The sequence below is a fragment of the Diorhabda carinulata genome, chromosome 9, assembly GCF_026250575.1.
Source record: "Diorhabda carinulata isolate Delta chromosome 9, icDioCari1.1, whole genome shotgun sequence".
Lineage (NCBI taxonomy): Eukaryota > Metazoa > Arthropoda > Insecta > Coleoptera > Chrysomelidae > Diorhabda > Diorhabda carinulata.
Window position 1 is genome coordinate 6,709,670 of NC_079468.1, and position 23,217 is coordinate 6,732,886.

The 23,217-nt window shown below is 33.0% G+C and overlaps 1 protein-coding gene across 2 annotated transcripts in view; it reads left to right on the top strand.

Moving 5' to 3' along the window:
• Positions 1 to 1,275: 1,275 nt before the first annotated feature.
• LOC130897810 (uncharacterized) overlaps positions 1,276 to 23,217 on the top strand; it is a 109,587-nt gene continuing 87,645 nt past the window's right edge. The window contains exons 1-2 of one of the 2 annotated variants that reach the window (XM_057806724.1): positions 1,276 to 1,617; positions 16,219 to 16,463. In XM_057806724.1, the coding sequence (XP_057662707.1) occupies positions 16,280 to 16,463 (184 nt within the window). In that variant the 5' untranslated portion in view covers positions 1,276 to 1,617; positions 16,219 to 16,279. The remainder of the gene's footprint in view (positions 1,618 to 16,218; positions 16,464 to 23,217) is intronic. The other variant, XM_057806725.1, reaches the window with a different exon arrangement.

A 23,217-nucleotide genomic window follows, 5' to 3' on the forward strand; every position in this document is an offset into this window, starting at 1 on the left:
GCAGTGAAGACATACGCACAGCTCTTTACTATGAGTGGGTGAAATATTCTTTTATAGAAAAGAAACTAGACATGTACTACTATCAAATACGTAATAGTAGACAAAGAAATAGGATATGTTTTCCAAATCCATGAAAGGTCAAAGTGCATGCATGGGAGTTGGGAGGTTATAGTTAACTAGCTTTTATAATAATTTCATATAAACACAATTTTTTTAAATTAGAAATATTTTATCTACTAAAAAAATATCATGAAAATTAATATCTAAAATATATATATGTAATTTAAATTTTCCAACTCTTAACTTTATAACTCCAATATACTTAAGTTTATTTTCTATAAAATAATATCCCCCCTCCACTGTCTGGTTTCTAGTAGCTGAGCGTCTTCACTGTTCCGAAGTGGTGGATCTGTGGACCTGATACAACGAACCAGCACGTTACGACAATGACAACCTATTTATTGCTTTTTAATATCAAATTAAACTAATCAAAGATTTATATAAGCTGACAAATTACCAAAATTGTCAGCTATAGCTCTTCAAATATCAATTGCAGAAGACAGTTAAGCGAGGAACAATCATTATTTCATAAATACGCACGGCACTCATACCAAAATTAAGAAATGAAAAATAAAGTTTACTCCCCGTATAAAATTCGGTAAACATCTAACAAACCGTCAGTCCACGTGGACATTTCTTTTGGCCGAAGCCGTATGTACACAATTTCTTCGAAATACTCCTTCCATTCAAGGTAGTAAGTTTTCTGTGAAATTTCACAACAATCCACTGCTTTATTTTAACGGCAAACCAAAAAAAGCAGCCCCTATACAAACGAAGGCCACGGTTACACTGATTTGTCTACAGATACTGTAGACATCGCATTCGAAAGAGTAGAATACTGGCTAAACAGTTGACAGTCGTTAACCTATGGCGCATTTGTATTTTTTCTGCAGCAGCGCTAGTCTCGTTACATAATAACCAGACCTCGTATATCATATAAACTAGTTTTTAAATATTAGTCAAATAGCCTAGTATTAAACAATAAAGCTTTTTATTTAGAAACAGAAATCGCTAGTAATAATTTAGATTAATCTATATTGTTATACACTCTTTCAAAATTGTTGTTAAAATGTGTATAAATTTTTAGACATAACCTAAATTTCAATTATTTAGAAGTAAAATTACGTTTTCGTTTACAAACATCAGAAAAAAAAATGTGTTAGTTACGGTCCTGAATGGGTCTTGGAATGCATCTTCTCCCCATATTACCAGTCGGAGGTAGCGAGTTTCGGTTCTAGTCGGTCATTCAAGGTAGTAAGTTCACAGATTCCCTCTGGCAGGTTCCATCACCACACCTGCACAAAACATTCGACTTGCTCTCGAGAGTCACAGTCGGTTGTGTCCGTGCGTCGTTTGTCTTTCACCTGTACGACGATAAACAAATCTAGTGGCCTACCTGTTTTCACAACGCTAACTGCGCTGTTATACGAACCCGAACGAAGTGTATGTGTGTGTTTCTTCTTTCGAATTATTCGTTTATTTTTGAAAAATATATCTCGCATTCCCATCTTTATGTGCGCGTATTATTAGATAGGAAATCTATGAACGTTCACGTATGTAAGTGATTTTATTTTTTTAAATATCATCTCGAGTGACAACAGATGCGTGCCGACAGGCATGTAAAGTTGATAACTTTATTATATTATAAGCGTTTGAGAAATTTTTTTGATACTACTTTTTGTTGGTTCGGTGGTACCTACTGTGGGTATTCCTCTCTCTCTTGCGAGCAACATTCCCTCCGCAAGAATATTATAATGGAATGTGGTATGGAAAAGTTGTCAATATTTATGTGAGGCTGTGGGAATATATTAACCATAAAATGATTGTGATTAAATTGTATTTATGTGTTATACCGGCTGTAATTAAATAGTAAAAGAGATAATTTAATTTGCGATTGAAAATTTCTACTGGTTTTAATATTTTATATTATTAAATTATTGATATATTCGAGTAAACAAATTCTAAAATAAGTGTTATTTTATACACGTTTTCATTACATGATTTTAGGCCCATAGCTCTTTCCTATTTTTTGCTTTCGTTTTCCAGTCTTGAATTTCTCTCTCTCTTAAGGCTTCCATCATTTTTTTGTTGCTCTAAAATATGGCATTCTCTGTATGTGACTTTATTCTTTTGGATCTTATCATTTTGCTTATTTCTGCTTCTGAGTATTTTTCTTTTCTATATATCTAACTTCTCTTACTCTGCTTTATCAAGAGTCTACGTTTCGCCTCCGTAGCTCACTGTTGGTCTTATTATTGTTTTCTATAGCTGTAGATTCGCCTTTCTGGAAATTTTCCTGGAACTTATCGCATTAAGCACTTTTAACTGTTTACTTCCTTTCGTCATACTCGCTTCCAAATGTCCTCCCTAGTCACCGTCGTCCTTGATAACCACCCCAAGATATATCTTTTAACTTGTTCTAAATTCATTGCTTTTTCTTCGTTTAGTTGTATTGACGAACTTCTCATTGCTCTTTTCCTTTATGGTGTAGTCATTATCATGAACTTCGATTTATCTCCGTTGGCTGGTAGATTCACTGTCTCTGCCGTTTCTAGGAAGGTTCTGCAGATTTCCTTAAGCTCGTTTTCCGATGTTGAAAGGATTACTACATCGTTTGCGTATGCCAGTAGTTGTTTTTAGTGTCCCTGTTGTGTTCAAACCGATTTTACTCTACTTATACTATATTGAACAGCGTAGTTGATAGCGGATTTCTCTGTTTTAATCTTGTGTTGATCTGAACATATTTGGTTTGCCTTTATCTTCGTTTTTGTATGTTCGAGTGTCATTTAGATAAGACATTATTTAATAATATAATAAAAAATGATTTCTCTGTTATCTTCATAGAGATGGAAAATAATCTTATATATTAAAAAAATTGATGATTTTCATTCCGAGTCCGTTCAGGCGTTCTACCCAACCGATTTGCTTAATTTTTTTTTTCAATGAAAGGTATTGATGTACAGATCAGCCATCAACCATCGGATTTCATCTAATTTTCACCATTCTCAAGTTATACTCAAATGCGATTTTCCCCTGTACATTACTTATTGGAGTTTTTCACATACACACGTTCTATCCTCAATATCTCAGGTTCTATTCAAGATAGAGACTTCGTTTTGGTTTAAGAACACTCGCTGAAACACCTTCTTTCTTTTGAGGTTTTGAAAACTTGAATCGGTTGAGTTGGAGAGGAGCTAGGCGCGGACATTCAATGTGGAGTTATGGATTTTTGTAGGTTTTTGGCAATTTTTCTACATTCAAAGATCTATATCTCAGGTTCTAATATAGCTACAGAGTTCGTTCTTTTCTATTATAATGATTTCTGATACTTATTTAATGGATTCGATGCGAGCGAAGCCGCGGGTAAAAGCTAGTTTCATTTAAAAAAATTCATTTCATATTTTACAAAGAGTTAACGCATCTATACAATTTACTATATCGATGCTTCTCTTCTTCATATTCATCATAGTTCATGTTCTTAGCGGGTGAAGTAAATTACATGATTGAAAGCAATAATAATAAGTCCAGTCGAAGTCCGATATATACCCACAACTCTTAAATTTTCTCCTAAACAAAAATTTGTTAAACAAAACAGAAGTTGTTATATGTGAGATTTTTCGTACTTTTCAGCATTAAAATATCATATCTAATCAAAGAGTAACGGGGGATTCTTGGAAAAATGCGGCTGTTATCATTCTTAACGGAGTTTGGTTAGATTAAGTTGGATTAGGTTAGATTTTAATTGCGCATTAATAACGTAACCTAACACAATTCTTTGAAATGAAAGCTTGTCCAGAGATTTAAGTATGGTACTTCATTCTAGTGTTTTTTTGTGAAATGTATAGAGTGAGTGATCAGAAAACTTTGTCTTTTCAATTATTTATCATGTAGAGTTTCTATCAATTGGTTAAAGAGGTTTTAATGGAAATTTACGGTTGTTGGTTATTATTTTTGAGCTTTTGATGAATTTTCGGCTTCAATCATTAAAATATGTCTAACCAAAATTAAACGTATGAGTCTTGGGAAGTTAAAATGCGGCTTATATTATTTTTTAATGGAGTGTTAGCTTAGGTTGAGCTAGGATATGTTAGGTTAGATTAGGTTCGGTTGGATTAGATTGTAATTGCGCATTAATAACCTAACCTAACACAATTCTTTGAAATGTAGGCTTGTCGTGAGTTTTAAGTATGGTCATCTCAGTATAATGTTTTTTTTGTGAAATATATATAATGAGTGATTAGAAAACCTTGTCTTTTTCATTATTCAGCATGTACAGTTTGTAGCAATTGTTAAACAGGCTTTAATTGAAAAATAAGGTTATCGGTACATTACGGATTTTGACACAAGAGAGTAGCTCTCTCTAAATTAAATGATTACTTGCATAGCAGTAAATTATGTTTGAATATTTATGGGCTCTAGTGTGCGGTTGGTGACATCTTTCAGATTTTTTTTCCTATAACCATATGAAGATTACCAGTCATACAAAATGTCCCAAATCAAATATACAATCTATTGGAATGCCCTATATTTGGTAACATTTTTGAATTCTACATATAAAATTAAGTCTTTAATTGTGAAAGGCTTTCGCGGCCGTTATCCAATGCTCTAATAGTGATAGATTTCATCTACTTAGGGTTTGCTGCTATTCAAACATTTCATTTATTGTAAAAATGAAAACTCCTCCTGTATATTATACTTATACAGTGTGTTCATAAAGTAACGTAATCAATATTTCCATTTCTGTCATAAGCCGATTAGAAGTATACTCCAAAATAAATTATTAAATATTTTTTCAAATAGTACATCCTGTATATATATTTTCAGTTTTTCCGTAATAATGAAGGTAGCTAACTTAGTTAATACGTATCTAAAATTGCGAGCAAATTAGCAAAAATGCAGATTGTAGAATTTTGAAACTTTTTAAAGGTTCCAATTAAAAATCGCCAAAACTTGGCTGACCAAACTCCGTATTCTTCTTCTTCTTCTTCTATCTTTTCTATAGGCAATTCTGCCTATTTCTTTCTTTTGTTGTACTTTTAAGTTATATTATCGCTCCATCTTTTCCGGGGTCGATCGACACTTCTCCTCTCGGTTGCGATTTGTCTCTTGCGATCTTTACTACCCTATCATCTGTCATTCTACTTGGTTGTTCCATTCTTTTTTCTATTCAATAACCACTCGTTAATCTTCTCGACATTACATGTTGTTCTAATGTAGTCGCTACTTACTCGATCTCTCAGTGTGTTCCCCGTGATTCTCCTCAGTATTTTCATCTCAGCTGTTTCCAGCATTCTTTGTGTTTTGGACGTGTCCGGTCGCGTTCTGCTGTGTATGCTATTATTGGTCTTATTGGTCTAAAATGATTTTCAAATAACATGATATTGATCATTGCATACGCAGGTCATACCAGTCATATTTTATTCTAGATTGCAATACTACTCAAGACCGGTACACACCTATCATGCATCTTTCCGATTCGACTACAATCGTACAGTAGGACGAGTGTCTGGGAGGGATATTACGAGGTCTGGCTATTAAATAACGAGACTGCGCGACTAGAGGGCGCTCTCGGCGGGTAGGGTAAAAAACAAGTAGTAGATATCTTTTCTACCTTTTGTCTGTTCATATAGTACTGGATATTTCCTAACTTCTTCAATAAGGGTTTTATACCCTACATTTCAATTTCAACGGACACGCGTCCTGCAGCCTTTAAACGAATAGACCGCACGATCTGATCCATGATCAGAATCGTGTAGAAGTGGAATCAGACCCGGAAGGTGTGATCTACGCTATTCAAACTCTAGTATACGAGGTCTGGCTATTGAATAACGAGACTGGTTTTATTATAAAAATTATTCTACATTCGAATGCTCCCCTTCAATATACTCCCTTCCCCTCGCCACACAACTTTCCATACGTTTTTTCCATTGACCGAAGCAGTGCTGGAAGTCTTCTTTGGTGAGCTCCTTTGGGAACTCTGCCGTTTTTTGCTTTACCGCTTCCATCGACTCAATTCGGGATCCTTTCAAAGCAGGTCTTTTTCTAACCGTTTCTTTATCGGCGTTTACAGCCTCGGCAATCATCCGGATGCTCATTCGACGATCTACACGCACAATTTCGTTGATTTTGGTCACTGTTTCCGGAGATGAAACAGTCACAGGGCGACCTAGGAGCTGGAGTTTTTTTTTTAATATAACAAGAAATTTGAGATTGATAAGTTGCTCCTGTTTTTCGTCACATATGGTTTTCGGCACGAGAAAAAAACACGTTCGTTTCAAATCGCTACTGCACAAATATTATAATAGTAACGGAAACGTGTTTTGGGACGTGCATAGACAAGATATTTAGTACTACTTTTTTACCCCACCCTCCTAGAGCGCACTCTAGGCGCGCAGTCTCGTTTTTAATAGCCAGACCTCGTAACATCCCTCTCAGACACTCGTCCTACTGTATAATCGCAGTCGAATCGGAAAGATGCATGATAGGTGTGTAATTTTCTAACGAGAAACAAAATATGTTAACTCGACAGAATAAGATTTCAAAATTTTTTTTTCAGTTATTGAAATAACACGTTTATACGAAGATAAAAGGAGGGAGGTCTGCTTTGTTTTGTGGAATTAAACTATTTTTTGTACCACTTCGGAAGTGATACTTGCACGCAGAATTCGCAGTTGCCTTCCTATCATCTTAAGGCGATAGAAACTGTCAAAATATCGACAACCAATTTGAGTTCGTTTTTGGACATCTTGAGAAGTTCCTCAGACTTCTTAGCTGATATGTTTTGCATCATTTGGATCATCTTAGGCCTTGAGAAATATTCCTGATAATTCTTTAGTCTATAGAATCATTGCAGTTTTTAGCAAGATTGTTAATTTCCTCATTGTCTGGTATACTCTATTTGCCACATTAGGGTTATCTTGTTTCTTTTAGCTAGTGCTTTTGAAGTTTACAGTCCCTTGTTAGTTTGGATATGTAAATGATAGCTTGTAAGGCCGCTTGTCTACCGGAAATAATGTTAATGTGCTTTCTAGCGAGGTATAATGCAAATCTTTTTATTGCTATCAGTCCTGCCTTAAAAATAGTGAGTGGTTTTCCTAGTGGTATGGAGAGTTTTTATTTTGGTCCAGAAATTACCAAACCAGCTCTTTGTGGTAGCTTTGAACCATCTTTCTTCTAAAGAAATGTATTTCGACTTTGTTGATCCATTTATTTGTGGTCAATTATTACCACGTCGAATGGGATGGCTGTATCTACCATTCTATGCATTTGTTCCATTGGTTTGTGATTGCTTTCTAGCCTTATGGATTCTAGAATCTTTAGGTGACCTACTAGATTTCTTTGCTTAGATTTTCCTTTCTAAATTTACCTTTCAGATGAGAAAGTATCAATATTTACTTTTTTCGCATTCTCAAATAAAATATACCTAGCATGCAATTAGCATGAAATTCGTATGCATTAGTCAATATCATGTTATTTGAAGGTTATTTTATTAGTACTAATTGTAGTATCCACATCAGATCTGCTGGTTGCGTTTCGTGCTTTAGTTTTCTAATGAGGATAAAAATATGTTAATTTGGCAAAATATGATTTAAAATATTTTTTAAACAAACGGGAGTTTTGTTTTGTGGAATGAACTAAATAAAAAAAATGTACATATATCTTAATTAGGGAATAACAGAGATAACAGGCTTATGGCTTATCAGATAATTGATGACAAACCTCAAGTATTTCGGTTTATTTGTTAATAAAAAATCCTAACAGCATTAATTAAAATTTACTAGTTTATCAATTGTGAATCTTCTATTCAAACAAAATGAAAGTTTATTTTGTTCCACTTCCCAAGAACTTCCTTCTTGAGGTACCCAAGTCTTTTGATCAAATGAGCAGGACATTCGCAGAGTAGATGCTCCGTTCTATTGCTTGCTCTCAGAATCTGCAGTTGTCGTCCTCTACCAATCTTCATCTTAAGGCGACATTTGTAGGACATGACTTGTCAGAATACCGTCCATCAATTTTGGACATCTTGAGAAAACTTAGATATGAATTTGAATCTTTAGGATTCTCTTAAGCCTAAAGAAATTCTCGAGAGGGACTCTATTTGATCCTTTAGTTATCCTTTAGCCAATAGAGTCGTTGCACCTACTTTGGCAAGGGTGTTTGTTTCTTCATTGCTTGGTGAAAACATTTGGGTAACCTTGTTTCTATCAGCTAATGATTTTAACGTTTATTTACACCTCCTTGCTAGCTTGGACGTGCACTCAATAGCCTTCAGAGCCTTCGAGGCCTCTTGTCTAAAGGAGATAATGTTAATGCTGTCTAACGAGGTTTTCATACAAACAATCCTAAGAACATACGTTTATTGCTAGCAGCTTTACCTGAAAAGTAGGAAGTGGTAAAAAGAGCTTGCGTTTTGTCCCTTGGAAATGAATTCAGAGCGTGCGTAAATCTTTATTGACCAATGATGGTTTATCAATGATTACCACTTCTTCTGTCGGTGACCATCATGCTATGCATTAGGTCACACATTTATTCTTTAACCAATTCAAGCTCTAGTCCTTTGCCTGTTGTTGGTTTAAATTCTGTCGATAATTCTGCAAGAACAGCCTTCCGTCTACCTACAGTCTAAACAATAAATTTTTTGATTCGTTAAGATAGTTTGATTGGCAGATGATTATTTCTGTCATTTTATTGATTCTAGTTTCCTGTTATGCTTGAAAAAATTATATGCACTTGTTTTTGTAAAGTTTCATGACTCAAAATGAACATTAAGTCGTTGTCTTTGATTGCAGAATTTCTTTGTAAGAATTGTTTGTCCCACTTTTAATGTAATTTAATATATTTTTGCTCTCTTTAACGTATCTGTGATACATAAATTTGATAATATAAGTATTTCCTCATTTATTTTGAATACAATTTGAGTTATGTCACTAATAAAACACAAACAAGTATCAACGAATCGTAAACAAAAATGTTACTGACTAATTTCATTTTTGATTTGTCATATTTAAGCTAGAAAGAATGTCAGTTCCACCATTGGAATAACCTGCAATTAAATTATAATAATAAAAAGTTTTGAAGTGAGAAATTTACATAAACATTCCCAACGATACATGATGATAATAAATTTATTGATATTCTTCAATTTATTACTTTAATCCGTATGTAGAAAGAAGTATTTGAAGTATTTTGAAATTTTAATTTTCTAAATACACACGGTTTTACATTAGACTAATAAATATTTAAAATATTCTTCTGTAATTTTTTTAATCATTAATAATGTTTGTAATAGAAAATAGAACAAGCCTCAATAAACAACAATTAGTTGCGGTTATTTTTATAATATGATGATTTAAATAAAATTATTGCGTAAAATTCCAGAAAAATATTTACATTATAAAAAGGCGTGGTAAATTCATGTCGAGAAATGCTAAAAATGTCAATAATTTTTCTAAAACACTAAACTATTTTTCTTGAAAAATAATTACAACAGTGCTATAACGGCAATTATAAAGTTAAGGTAGTATATCAACAAAAGGGAGATAGATTAGGTAACACACCTAGTGCTTTTTAAGAAGAAATATTTGCAATCGAAATGGGTCCTGGTAAACTGGGAAAGGAATTATCGCAAACAGGAGATTAACATCTCGTCCGATAGCGAAGAAGTTCAAACTAATTTGAAAATACCTGGACAAGTTGAAATAGCTAGCAAAAAAGGAAGGAAATTGCCCTCCAAAGGGTTCCAGAACGCAAATTGGAGAAGATGGAAATGAAACAGTAGATAAACTTACAAAAGTAAGGGCATATAAACTCTTCTATGGAATCTGCTACAAGATAATAGAGATATAGTATAAAAGAGGTAGATAGAAAAAAAAATCATTTACTGAGACAATCTACAGTAGATAAAACAGGCGAAGATTCTCCTTGGATCCCATAACCTATTGAATTTATAAACCTAAGTAAGAATAATTTACAAATATTGAAAAGATTATTGTCGGGACATTGCCACCTCAATAGCCACCTGAATATACTAGGTTTATCAATAGATGTACAGATTCTGCTACTTCTATCCACATTCTCTGAAAAACTCCAGACCATGACACTACACGAATCTCAATTTTTTTACATACATACATATAAAACAATGAAGATGGTTGTTTCTTACGTTCTAAGTACGTCACATCATGTACAAATATATACTTTGTGTGTATGACAAGCTGGGAAAAAAAGTTGTTGCTGCTATTTGTATGGATCCAGTTACTTTTTTATAGAAATGATCCATCTTATCAATAAGGATTGAGAGGAATTTCAAAATCAATGTCTCAACTCATCAAATATGAAAAGCGGATTAAATTGCATTACAGAATAACCTAAAATGAATTCTAATTGGGAGGATGATAAATGCAAAATCACTGGATACCTACATTCGCGTCCTCTTCTGAGTCCCCAAAGAAGTTGTCACCGCACTTTGATGATACAGAAATTTTGAATAATGTTCTTGATTGTTCAATGTTTGCTCTATTTTGTTCCAAAACAGCTAAGAAATAAACTCCGAAACTTCGAAAAAAAAACAATTTTTCCAATAACGTATGTAAAGTACGTACTTTAGACACATTTTCGAGTGCGTATAACTTTACTTTACGCACTAGTGCGTAAAAATACGTATTATTAAGGTCCCCGCATTTTATACCTTTTATATACCATATAAAAACTTCTGTGTTTTGATAAAATTTTCGTTAGTAGAAAAAATTTGTATGCAATTTGTATGTAAACGCCTTTTTTCTACTCATGTGATTATCACATTCGTCAAAATAAGGTTACTGTACACACTTGTTACATAAATAACAATAATGAGCTAGCACCACGCATTCGAGCAATCGCGATTACAATCGGTGTTCTCAGCTGTTTCAAGTTTGTTCTTGTTGTGACTGTCATGGTTGAAGCAGTGTCATCGTAAAATTGGAACAGTAATAAGATGATACCGCGCCTGCGCAGTTTGTAATTTTAAGTTATGTAAATTATTAATAAAATCAGTGTTCATCCAGTTTCACTGTTGTGTTCTTCTGCACCCTAATAGTTCTAGAATATTATACTTATTTTTATCAATCATTTTATAGGAATCTTGAAAAAATTTCTTCTGAACGTTATATTTTGGAATAATATAGAACAATCCTAGAATAGGCCAGAATAAACGGTAAAATCGCGATAATTTGAAAATGGATTCGTACATCACAAAAATCGGATTTTTTTGTTTGATTGTTTTGTCGTCAAACAAAGTAGTACTTTTCTCAAAATTTCTAAAAAATATCTTATTTGAGAGCAATGCTTTAAAACAATATAAAACAATCCTAGAAAAGCACCAAAAATCGTTTTTTTTTAAATTTTTTCTAAAAGTTTCATTTTCAGACTTATGCGGCTTTGGAACAAAGTAGAACAAATCTAGAACAACCTTCAAAATATGGTACCAGTTTCTTAGGGGTTCTTTTGACGACAGATTGAACATTAATCAATAAAAGTATTGGCTAATAATTTTTCAGTTAGTAACAGAAATCGATCAAAGTACAAGTTTAATCTTGTTTAAAGTTTAAATTTTGTTCCCTTGTACAAAATGTTATTTCTTCCTCTACTAAAAGTGATGTATTTACAGTTTGCTCTAATTTATTTTTTGTATACAAATGCTGATGATTCTTTTGTAATTTTGATTTCTTCTTGTATCTTACATGCCGGTCAAAAGTTTTTGTCCACCCTACAGTTTGCGCGACAACAAATAAAAACAGTAAAATCGATCTTGATATTCATATTTTAAGGAACTTATAGATTTGATATAGAATATGGAAATAATAAAGTTTTACAAATCGGTGTAATTTCCTTTTGCTTTTATTATTTCGGTGTACAATTTTGGCATGTAACAATTTCGACAAATATTTGTCGTCTATTTGTTTCCATTTATTTTTCAGGTTATTCCAAAGATGTTAAGTGGAATTAGAACACTGCTTCCTAACTTCCCTGTCCAATTTGTCCCACATTAACTCAATCGGGTTGAAGTCGGGAGACTGCGAAGGCGAAACCATTACTTTCAGTACATCCTTTCTTTCAAATACTCTTTGCACAGCTTCGAGGAATGCTTGAGATCGTTGTCATGTTGAAAGATAAACTTTCTACCGATCAGGCTCTTCACTGCCAACCAAAAAGGTCAGTTTCTCTCAATCCCCTCTTCACTGTAGAAGTATTCAAAGGCAGATCCTCAGATTCATTGATACGAGCTGCTATCTCTGGGCAAGTGAGTTGTCGATCACGTTTACTGATCAATACAATACGTTTATCTTCAGAGGTTGTGGTTTTTCGAGGCCACTCTGAACGTTTTCTATCGCCAAAGCTCAAGGTGGATGCATATTTTTTCACGTTATAGTCCACGGTTCGTCGAGGTACTTTTAATTCGGTGGCAATTTTTGTCTAGACTATAAAGGTTTACGATTAATGCAATAGTTCCTTGGTTTTACTCATTACAAAACTCACTAGACTGAATTTTCAATAAAGAAAACAATTCGTATACGAAAATGTCCAAAAGTAAAGATTACAGCACGTTCTTGCTAACTGGGATTAAACTACAATCATAAACACTAAATATGGGTGATTCCGTTCTAACTGTGATATTCAATGTCCTGTATTTTTTTTTGTACTAGTCATTAATTAATAATCAATTAATAAAAATTTTGTGTTAATTGAATAATTCTTAAGATATTTAAACATTATTTTTATACAATATAACTTGCCACTTAAAGAAAACTTATACTACATCACTTGAATGTCAGTACCGTGTCATGTCCATTCCTAGAATTTACCGATAAATTATTAATTTTTTTTGTCGTAACAAATGATTTAAACTAATTACCTTATAAATTCTAATGTTTATGATCAAACTGAGGAAAATTGATGCACTTGTTGTTTAATATCTTAAGTTACCATGTCAGTACCGTGGATAAATGAGTCAGTACCGTGGAACTCAAAATCCGACATTTGTGTCTTGCTCGTGATACTTTGAAGTTGTAGTAAATTCCTCTTAGAGTTTTATTTTTACAGTAAAATAGATGAATAATATGCATAAAAAAGTTAGAAAAGTTAAATTTTAAAATCTTGAAATTTTGAATACAAAAAATCACAGTTAGAACGGAATCACCCATATATAATTCACAGCTAAAGAATAATAAACAAATCAGCCGGTACTTGCAAGTTTTAACTGGTCACACTTACCGACAAAATATAAACATGCTCGTATAAAGTAAACTAATAACGGACAATATTTTTGGTTGATGTGACGCCATTTCGACCTTCGCTTGACAATATGAAAGAGAAATTCAAAGAATGGATTATATGGTGGTCAAAAACATTTGACTGGTAGTCTACTTTAAAACGTAGTTCAACTTTTCTTTTTGAACAAATTGGAATAATACATGAATATATCGATTTTATTTTCAAAACTATTCAGAGAAGTTTAAGAAGATTTGACCACAGTTGAATTAACCTTAGACCATTAGGCTTTTTCGTTTACTCTATCGAATGATTTAATTTTAGTAGATATTGTCATTTCTCGTAAAACGTTATATTACTTCAAGAAAATGCAAACTTGGTAAACATTCCAACAAACCCGGTATATCTTTATTGAAATAATAAAATACATTTCACGTGGAATTGCAAATTGAATTCTCGTGTTTTCAACTTACTAAAATACGCTGTAAGTTGTGCTGATGTCTACTTGACCTTGTTATCGCACCTTGCTCACTGAACCGAATACATTGAAGGCTGTTCAACAAACATTTTTCAAATTAACAATAATTGTTTCCACCGAGTATCTATTTACCTTAACACTAATTAATGAATAAAGTAAAGAATAATTGAAGCTTGAAAAATATCCGTAATCATTTAATTCTTTCTTGGATCATTAGAAAGGGCTCTTAGGTAAGTTCGTACCGTCTTTTAATAAAGGAAGGCATTAAAATAGGCTATTTGCCTATAAGACTCATGTGCTTTCAGAAAGAAAACAAAAGTTTTATTTCTTATTATGTCCAAATCCAAGAGTTTTCGTTTTCGCTATGATAAGATCTTGTGTTTTTGAAGAAAATCATGTCTTTCAATTATATGAAAGGCATTCTAGAAGTCAGTTTTGTAATTAGTCGCCTGAGGATACTACGTACTACGTAATTTGAAAAGTGTTCAATTCGACCTGAAGGTGTAAGTTTTTATCAATATTACAAAGCAACTATCGAACTGAAGGGTGTGATCAACCGAGAAATACCACGTGTAATTTAAGAGTTATATACCCAAGTGCCAATTTGGAAACTTTGTTTTATTTTTGAGTACTTTTCAGGATCCAAACCGTACTTTTCAAAAATCTTTCCTTTTTTGTTTTTTTTATCGATTATAAATCTTTGTAATTAAACCTAAATGCAGGGTGTTTCAAAAAAAGGCGATCCTGTCTCTGGGATAGATAGAAAACTGAAAAATATTTGGAGTCTGCTCAGTCAAAAAAAATATACATATTTTTTACGATTTTGCCGCACCTACTGGTAACATTTTATTGAAATTTTATACGAATATGGAAGCTTATACATCCAATGAATTTGTTTTTATGTCTGAGTCTCATAGAGGGCGCTAGTTACACGGTTCGTACCAAGTAGTATTGAACATAACTTTTTCAATATTAGATTTATTAAATAAATTTCAAGTAAACTTAAACATCATTTAATTTTACAACAAAAAGATTTTGAAATATTTTGATTTGAAAATATTAATAACCGATGATGGTATAAAGTAATGATAAATGAATAAATTAAACAAAAAATCACAAGATGAAAATTTGAAAAAAAGGCTAATAACATAAAATAGAATTCAATTAGAGTAGGTTTTCAAAATGTCCTCCGTTTTCACGAATACACAAGTTTATCCTTTTTTCTAAAGAATCCATTAATCTTCTATACGGCTGGGAGTCAGCTATAAGATTTTTAAAGTGACGTTGAATTCTGTCTTTTAATTCTAAAGGTGAATTTACTCCTGTAGCATAAACTTCTTTCAAGAGGCCCCCAAACTGTGTAATCCAAGGGAAAAAATCGCATGACCGAGGGGGCTAATGAATCGGTGCTTCTGCACCTCTACCAATCCATCGATACTGTTACTCAACCAATTACGACACCTTCTATCAAAATGCTCCATCGTGCATAAAAAATAGAGTTCTTCGCTCGTTAAGCGTTAAATCTTCTAATATCTCGAAGTGATTTCTTAAAAAATCCAGGTACATATCACCATTTAATATCCTGGTAGAATGTATTAATTTGTTATCTAAAGTTGCTGCCCAAACAATAAACTTAAAATGATTGTTGGTAATGTGATACCCTTCTGGCATGTGGATTCTCATCACACCAGTACCAAATTTCAAAAAATTTGGATTGAGGGCTGCCTTTCTTGTAATGTTTGACAAAAATCCACTCTAACTTGTAAATCGCCTGCAAGAGCTCTTGGACTTGCTTGTAATGATAAGAATATATCTGTTTATTTTTAAGTATCGTCCAAGTACTTGAAGAATGTGTTCGTTTTATCGATGGGGTCTCATTTACGCGACAAAAAATATTCAATTCACATAATGCTTATTAATTAATAATAATAATGATTAACAACTTCATCATTACTTTAAACCAGCATCGGTTATTACCTGATAATTTTCAAATCAAAATATTTATTAAGATTTTGGTGTAAAATTAAATGATGTTTAGGTTCACTTGAAATTTTGCTTAATAAATCTAACATTGAAAATGTTATGTTCAATACTACTTGGTACAAATCGTGTAACTAGCGCCCTCTATGAGAGTCAAACATAAAAACAAATGCATTGGATGTGTCAGCTTCCAAAACATATTCTTATAAAATTTCAATACAATGTTATCAGTAGTTGCGGTAAAAACGTGAAAAATGTGTATATTTTTATTCTTCTTTATGTTGAATACGGGTGGCGTTACAAAAATTGTTTACTTAGCAAACCTCAAATATTTTTTAGTTTTCTATCTATCCTAGAGACGGGATCAACTTTTTTTGAATCACACATTTTAATATTTTCTGATGTATTAAACATTTTCATTTTAAAAAATTAATCAACAATCATTTTTTTTCCAGGAAGAAGAATATCTAAAAAATGCTCAGAATTTGTTTATTAGAAAACTGAACTTAAAAAAAAATGGAAGTGCAATATCAGTGGACAGTTCTTTCGGTGCTATTTTTCGGTGTAGTGAATGCGCAAGAAGAAACTGTCTGTTATGGACCTGGTTCCATAGCGGCTTCGGTTGTTTTAACATTTTTGTTGACATTGTTCGTATTGTGGGCCGTTTACTTTTGGAGGAAAAGGCGAAAATCAAAAACCGGTAAGTAGTTAAGAAAATATTTCTTTACAATATCTTATCAAAACTCCATCATAACTATTGGTCATCAACTAGGATGTTCGCGAGCATTTTTTTTGCGAAAATCCGTGTCTGAAATATAAGAGGCGATCCATATTTAAGACTCATATAAAATTTAAAACAATAATAAACTCAATAATACAGAGAATCTTTAAATGTTTGTGTCATGTTAAAAGTAGATCCACATTTGTAAAGTAGAAAAATTACGAATTTTAGAAAACATACAGTAAAGGCGATTACAGCACAAAATGTTGTGCTATCATGCGATTTTTAAAAATTTGCAATATATTTTGCAACACCCCTGACTGCTCAACTCTACTTATCTCTGTGGTAATCCTATTTTTCATTCCTGAATATTGGCAAGTTCTGTTTTATAAACGATGTTTTTTAAGTGATTCATAGGAAATAGTCTAAAGGATTCATGTCGGGTGATCGCGGAGGCCATTCGATAAAACCACTCCTTCCAATCCATCTTCTGGGAAACACATTATTTAGATATTATCTCACCACACCCGCATAGTGAGGCACCATCTTATTGTGGTCAAATATTGTCGTTTGGAGTATTGTTATTGGCTGAAAATTTATGGAACTTCGGTTAAGATATAAATTATTAAAGACATTATACGTTTCTTTTTGACCTCTACGCCTATCACCATATCTTAATATCATTAAAATATCAATTCGTTCTTTTTCAGATAAATGATCCATTGCGACTTTCAATAAACTTCCAACAATAATAATTTATAAAACGTCAAATTTGTTATTGTAACAGTCACCTAAATGTAGTTATAACTCTGAAGTTATGACATTTAGGCATAGGGAACATTTCGAAAAGCGGAAAATATACAGGGCGATTCATTTGAACTAACAAAGTTCATTATTTTTTCAGAAAAAGTTTATAAAAATCGTACAAGCCGTTTTCGAAACAATTGAGGCGTTCCATACATAAAACTCACTCTTTATACGGTCGCAAGTGGGTCTTGACATGTCGTGTAAGTGGGCTACTTACAATTATTTGTCACTCGTCGGTTTCCTATTTGTGAACGGTAAAAATTGTCCCGAATCAGAGGGATCACGATTATTTGTACACTTGCCAATAATATACAAGTCTAAACTACTACTACAGGCACTCTGACAAAATGCACAAATAATTGGCTCTTACTGCGACTATGCATCGTTTTCAAAACCTAGCAGAAGCGTACAGATGTTTTGTTTGTGTTTTTTTTTTCAAGATTGGAATGGAGTGGACCAATGACATTGCTTTTGATTTTTTTTATTTAATTAAAGCTCATCACAACAAAAGCAGCTATCTATATTGACTGCCACAACACTGATTCATTTGTCGAGGTTTTAAGTCAAATGTTCGGGCTCGCGTACTTGTAAATTTTACACTTCGTCTGAGCGCCCTGCTTGCCATCGCAAATCGCAAAGCTCGTATACCTGCCAAGTATGCAAATAATTGTGTATCTGCCAAGTACACGAGTCGTTTGAGTTCGGATTTATATTTACAAAATTATCATATAAACAGGATAAAACAACGACAAATTTTGATTTGGAGACAGTTTTTTTGTTTGTAATACTGGGTTTTTGCCTTTTCTTAGTTTCGTTTTTTGTTTGTGAGTGAATCCGCTATCTCGCGACAAAATTTATAGATACGTAAAAGCGACAAATGCTTTTCAGACTTGAATTACTAACATGAAATGGACGTATTTTTTGTTCTCAATATGCAATTTTAAATAAAAAGCTCGTTTTAGCCACTATAAAGTATTAAAAATAATTTCCACGTGAAAATGAATATTTTTTGTACAAATATATACTTTCATTTATGTTCAGAACTAATTTTACTTTGAGGCGAATTTGATTCATTTAACTCATATATTGAATGAAAAAATATTTTGTATACGGCACTTATGAATATCTAGATATCAATTTTAAATCTACAACAAACTATAGACACGCGACGTGCAGTATTCGTCTGTGCAATATTTTGTCTTTGCAAGATATTACTCATGTCAAGCGGCCTCAAACCATATCTGCAGAAGCAACTTTCTTAAAACTATAAATAGAGTCGACTACATCTACTTTAAAACAATAATTTAGATGTCAGTTTTTTGAAGATGCTGATAACATGCAAAAGACACTACGGCATGCAGGGATAGTAAAGTGGAAGCCTACATCAAAATGAAAATTAATCTTCAGTGGCAAACAAAGTGGCAAGTGTCTTTTCGCAAATGAAGGCAAATAAAGGGAAATGTTGAGAAGTGAGTGCAAAGATTGAAAACCCTACTAGGAAAGAGTTGCGACGTGGATAAAATCTATAAGTATCAGTTAAATACCCCTTTATTTAATAAGTTGTGGTACAAAGGTCGGCAACAAATTTGCATTAAGAATAATAATTTGCTAGAAGAAATGACAGAAGGGATTCGATGAAAGGTTAATTATTTGATCAATGCATTTACGGTAACGTTTCTCAACGAAGAGGCAGGTCCGACGAAGCATGTCAGGCTCCCTGCGAAGAGTTTCAAAAGCTTCTACAATTGAAGTTTGAAGGTCGGGAAAGGTGCGTGGTCCTTTTGCAAACATGCAGTCCTTGAGAAGGCCCCACAGGCCATGACCGTGCGGGCTACTCAACGAATCCTCGTCTGCCTATCCATGTAATACCTCCTGTAAGTATTTTCAATAAATAATTACAATTTATGATAATTTTATTCAGAATGTCTCTTCACGGCGAACAGTTTCCTTGGCATGTACAACGATTTAAAAATCTACATATCTCCTAAATCATAAATTTTTTCGAGTTAAACAAGGAGTGCCTTTTTGTTGATAAATCGATTCAAAAATTAATTTTTGCTATCTTTAGATTGCACAGGTTGTCCCTGTAAAAGTTACCATTAACCATTAGGCATGAGTCGCACCTAGCCTTCAGATAGTAGTGTAGAATTATTTATTCCCTCAAACACATAACATGAACATATGTAATCATCCTTTGAAATTTCATAATGTTGGAATGTATAATTTAGAAAATATACTTGAATATAAGCTTCTATTTAGAAACTTCAAAGGCCCATAACTCAGAAACAAATAGTCGTATTAGAAATTTTTTTACGTCATAGCATTATTTTCAATTTTAACAAAATTGCAGTACTAGGCTTCAGGGGAACATCTCTAGCATGGTTTAAATAATACCTTACCAACAGTCAGCTTGTAAGGTTTGATACAACGTTACCTTCTTGCAATCCAATAGAATGTGGAGTACCCCAAGGCTCGGTACTAGGTTCTATTTTATTTCTGAACCGAACTTATCCACCTCCTTAACAGTTTATTATGCCTTTTTTGAGTCGCATCTCTGATATGCTCTTCCCTTCAGGGTTACGTGTAGTGCGACTCAATTTATGCGAATCTTCAAAGAGTTAGATATTCACTCGGAATAACCAGCAGGACACACTGCAGGGACTTCTTCAAAAGATTAAAAATTCTGACACTTCCTTCTTCCTTGTTCATCCGTTTGCCTAATTTGTAAGCACGTTTCTCCAATTTCAGAAAGATCGTTGCACGGCTATCCACTTAGGAACCTGGAGCACGACTTTTCCAATGAAAAAAAATGCACAATCACTTGCCAATTGAAATCAAATCGATATCATCTTTTCCCGCACAATAATTCGAGGGCATATTTACCGGAAAATGCCTTCTACTCTGTAAACGACATCTATTTTTAAAAATTTTTTAATTTTTTCTATTTTAATTTAATTTTTGATATGGACTTTTACACGACTTATATAGTAAGTTTTACCTATTAGTATTACTATTACTTATAATTTTGTTACTCATTGTGTTTCTCTTCTGTATATTGAGATTTTAATTTATTTGTATCTTTATTTAGTTATTTTTATATTTGTTTTTCAGTTTTTTCAAGCTCTTGTCTACAAATTGTAACAATTTTTTTGACAAAAAACATTTCTCTCTTTCTCTTTGTTTCTTGTATCATTAAATCATTACTATGTATGTCGAATTCGATTACTTGAAGATATCGTGTGCGATTTTTCCGAACAACATACAACATCAAGTAAAATTATATCTTTAGATAAGTTCGTCTAGGAATTAAAACATTTAACTCGTATTGTTACTTTGTAGGTATTATACTGATAAAGATAATATCACGGGAAAGTAATAAATATAGTTTTAACATAACAATTATAAATTATGTTTCTCAGCACGATATAATCGTTCGGAATGTGATTTCACTCAAGTATATCTACTCGTGTGTAACTTGTAAACGATGCCCTAAATCCATATGCCACACAGAGGCGTATTAACAATGTGCAAAACGTTGAATTTAGTAATCGTATGTTATGTAATTGTTATATATATATTTGTTAAATTTGGATCAAGGAAACGTGTTATTGTATCTAACCATAGGTTTTCAAAACTACTGATTAAGATTAATTGTTTTACCCTTAATTAGTTTGTTATAAAGTCATAATTCAACTATTTGACGCCTTCTAATTTCGTTTATTGTTTTAAACTTCAAGCTAACTGAAAAAAGGAGTGAGAAGATTTATGATAGTTCACGTAGTCTGCTTTTAAATTCTTCATCATTTGTTACATAAAACGGTTGATTGAATAATGTTGAACGGCTTCTTAATTTTAAATCTTTAATCCCATTTACCATTCTTATGCTTTTACTAATGCCATTTATAAAGTCGATATAAATTGATTTTAGAAATATCAAGCGTTCGTACGTTGAAAACTGAATTTCGAAAAAAAAAATGTTTATTTTATAATGAAAAATCATATTAGTCTATCAATTTCTTTATTTTATTTGATCTCTGTTGAATTCAAAAGTTGTTATTAAATACATCAAAATCTTGGAGCAAAAACTGGAAAATACCATCCCTTATCCGTACTAATTACACTGTTTACACCACCACTACACCAATATTCTCGAAGGTAAACAGTTTACCTTCAGTCCCTGAAGACGAAAACTTGGTTATTGAAACGCGCTTCAGACAGTATAATCGTGAGTGTTGGTGTAGTGTATTCAGTATGCTAACGGTTCCAAAAATTCCAACTTAGTTACCATCCCTTATCGCCTGGATATTGAATCCATTATCATCAGATTGGCTATGAGATTGTTCATGAACAAAATACGACCATAGAGTATAGAGGCATAGCCGAAGAAGATCTTTGACAATGCCTCTCTTAACTCCCGTAGATTATCCTAGTAACTGAATTTTTTCCCATATTTGTCTACTATCTCTGTTATCGTGTACTTATTTCCACGTAAGGATTCAGATCCTGCGAAGGTCTTATTCATCTCTACTTTAGCAAGTGTGTCTGCTATGTCATTTTCCTTTACTTCAGTGTGTTCTAAATATCTCATGATATTGGAGCTCATAGCTCTATTGTCTGAGATGAGATGAATCCTTTCCAAATTGAATTGGTCACATTTTAGATTGCAAATACTGTATAGCCCGAAATAGACAGTAATGAAACTGAAATGTAGGTGTTCAATTTACACAAAGTTTTAATAAATATTCTATTGCGCCAGAATTCTTGCGTTATAGTATGAAAATCCTGAATATTTGAAAAATATTTGGTTTTCAGACGAAGTACATTTTCATTTGACAGGCCATACAAATCGACGCACAAATCGATTTCTGAGCTTTGTCAAATCAGATGAGGTTCAAGAAGTTCCTTAACTAGTGCAAAAGTCAGTGTCTGGTGAGCAGTTTCGGGACACGGAATCATTGGTCCATACATTATCGAAGATAATGATAGGCAGGTCACACTTAATCACTACACTACATAGTATTTCAATTCTGTTGTGAACTTCTGACTTCCCTTATCCTTCACATTCTCCCGACCTCCAATTTCCAGACGTATACATTTGGGGCAATTAATGCTGTTAGAACCTTCTTCACGCACTTGAGACAACCCTTATTGCATAACATGACGAGAAACTTGCTACCTCGGTATGTAGTCTGTCTTGAGCGAGGAGAATCACATTCAGAACATGTAATAAAATGTTAATAATTTGTATTTCTTGGAACAATAAAATAATTACAAGTTCAGTACTGTTTATTTCGGAATATACTGTGTTTCTGCTTGAAAAATAGTTTTTGTATAACTCAAACGTTCAGAGCGTTGTGGAGCCATCCGTGTATCATGGCATTTCTATTTATTTCTAATATAGTATTTGATCCATGCAGAAATCTTCAGGTTCTGAGTTATGTCCCAGATTCGGTCAATGTCTGAGAGGAGCCTCATCCTATCCTTGATGACTACTTCTTTGAATATTTTAAGTTTTTCAACCACACTTCTACTTATATTATTCAGACCAGATCTATTGCCACAAATCACTGCCCCATACGTTAGAAATCTTCTTACTGTTACCCTTGTACATCCTCAGCAGTGGATCTTTGAGTTTATTTATTTCATCAGGGCTTTCGTCGCTTCACTGGTTATCTCTTTCTAATGTTTGTTCCTTAAAAGGTTATTATTTGGAGTAAGTCCCGGATATGTACCCTTTGTTTTCCAAATTGACTGGCTTGAGATTGAGGTTTTTATTCCTGTTAAAGATGACTAGGTAGGCCTTGTTCGATTTGTCAATCAGTCCCACCGATCGACACCACTTTCTTGTACATATATTCAAATCCTTATTGAACTATGTCGTGCAGTAAATTCCCACAAGTCGCGTTTGTGTTGATGACTCTATCAG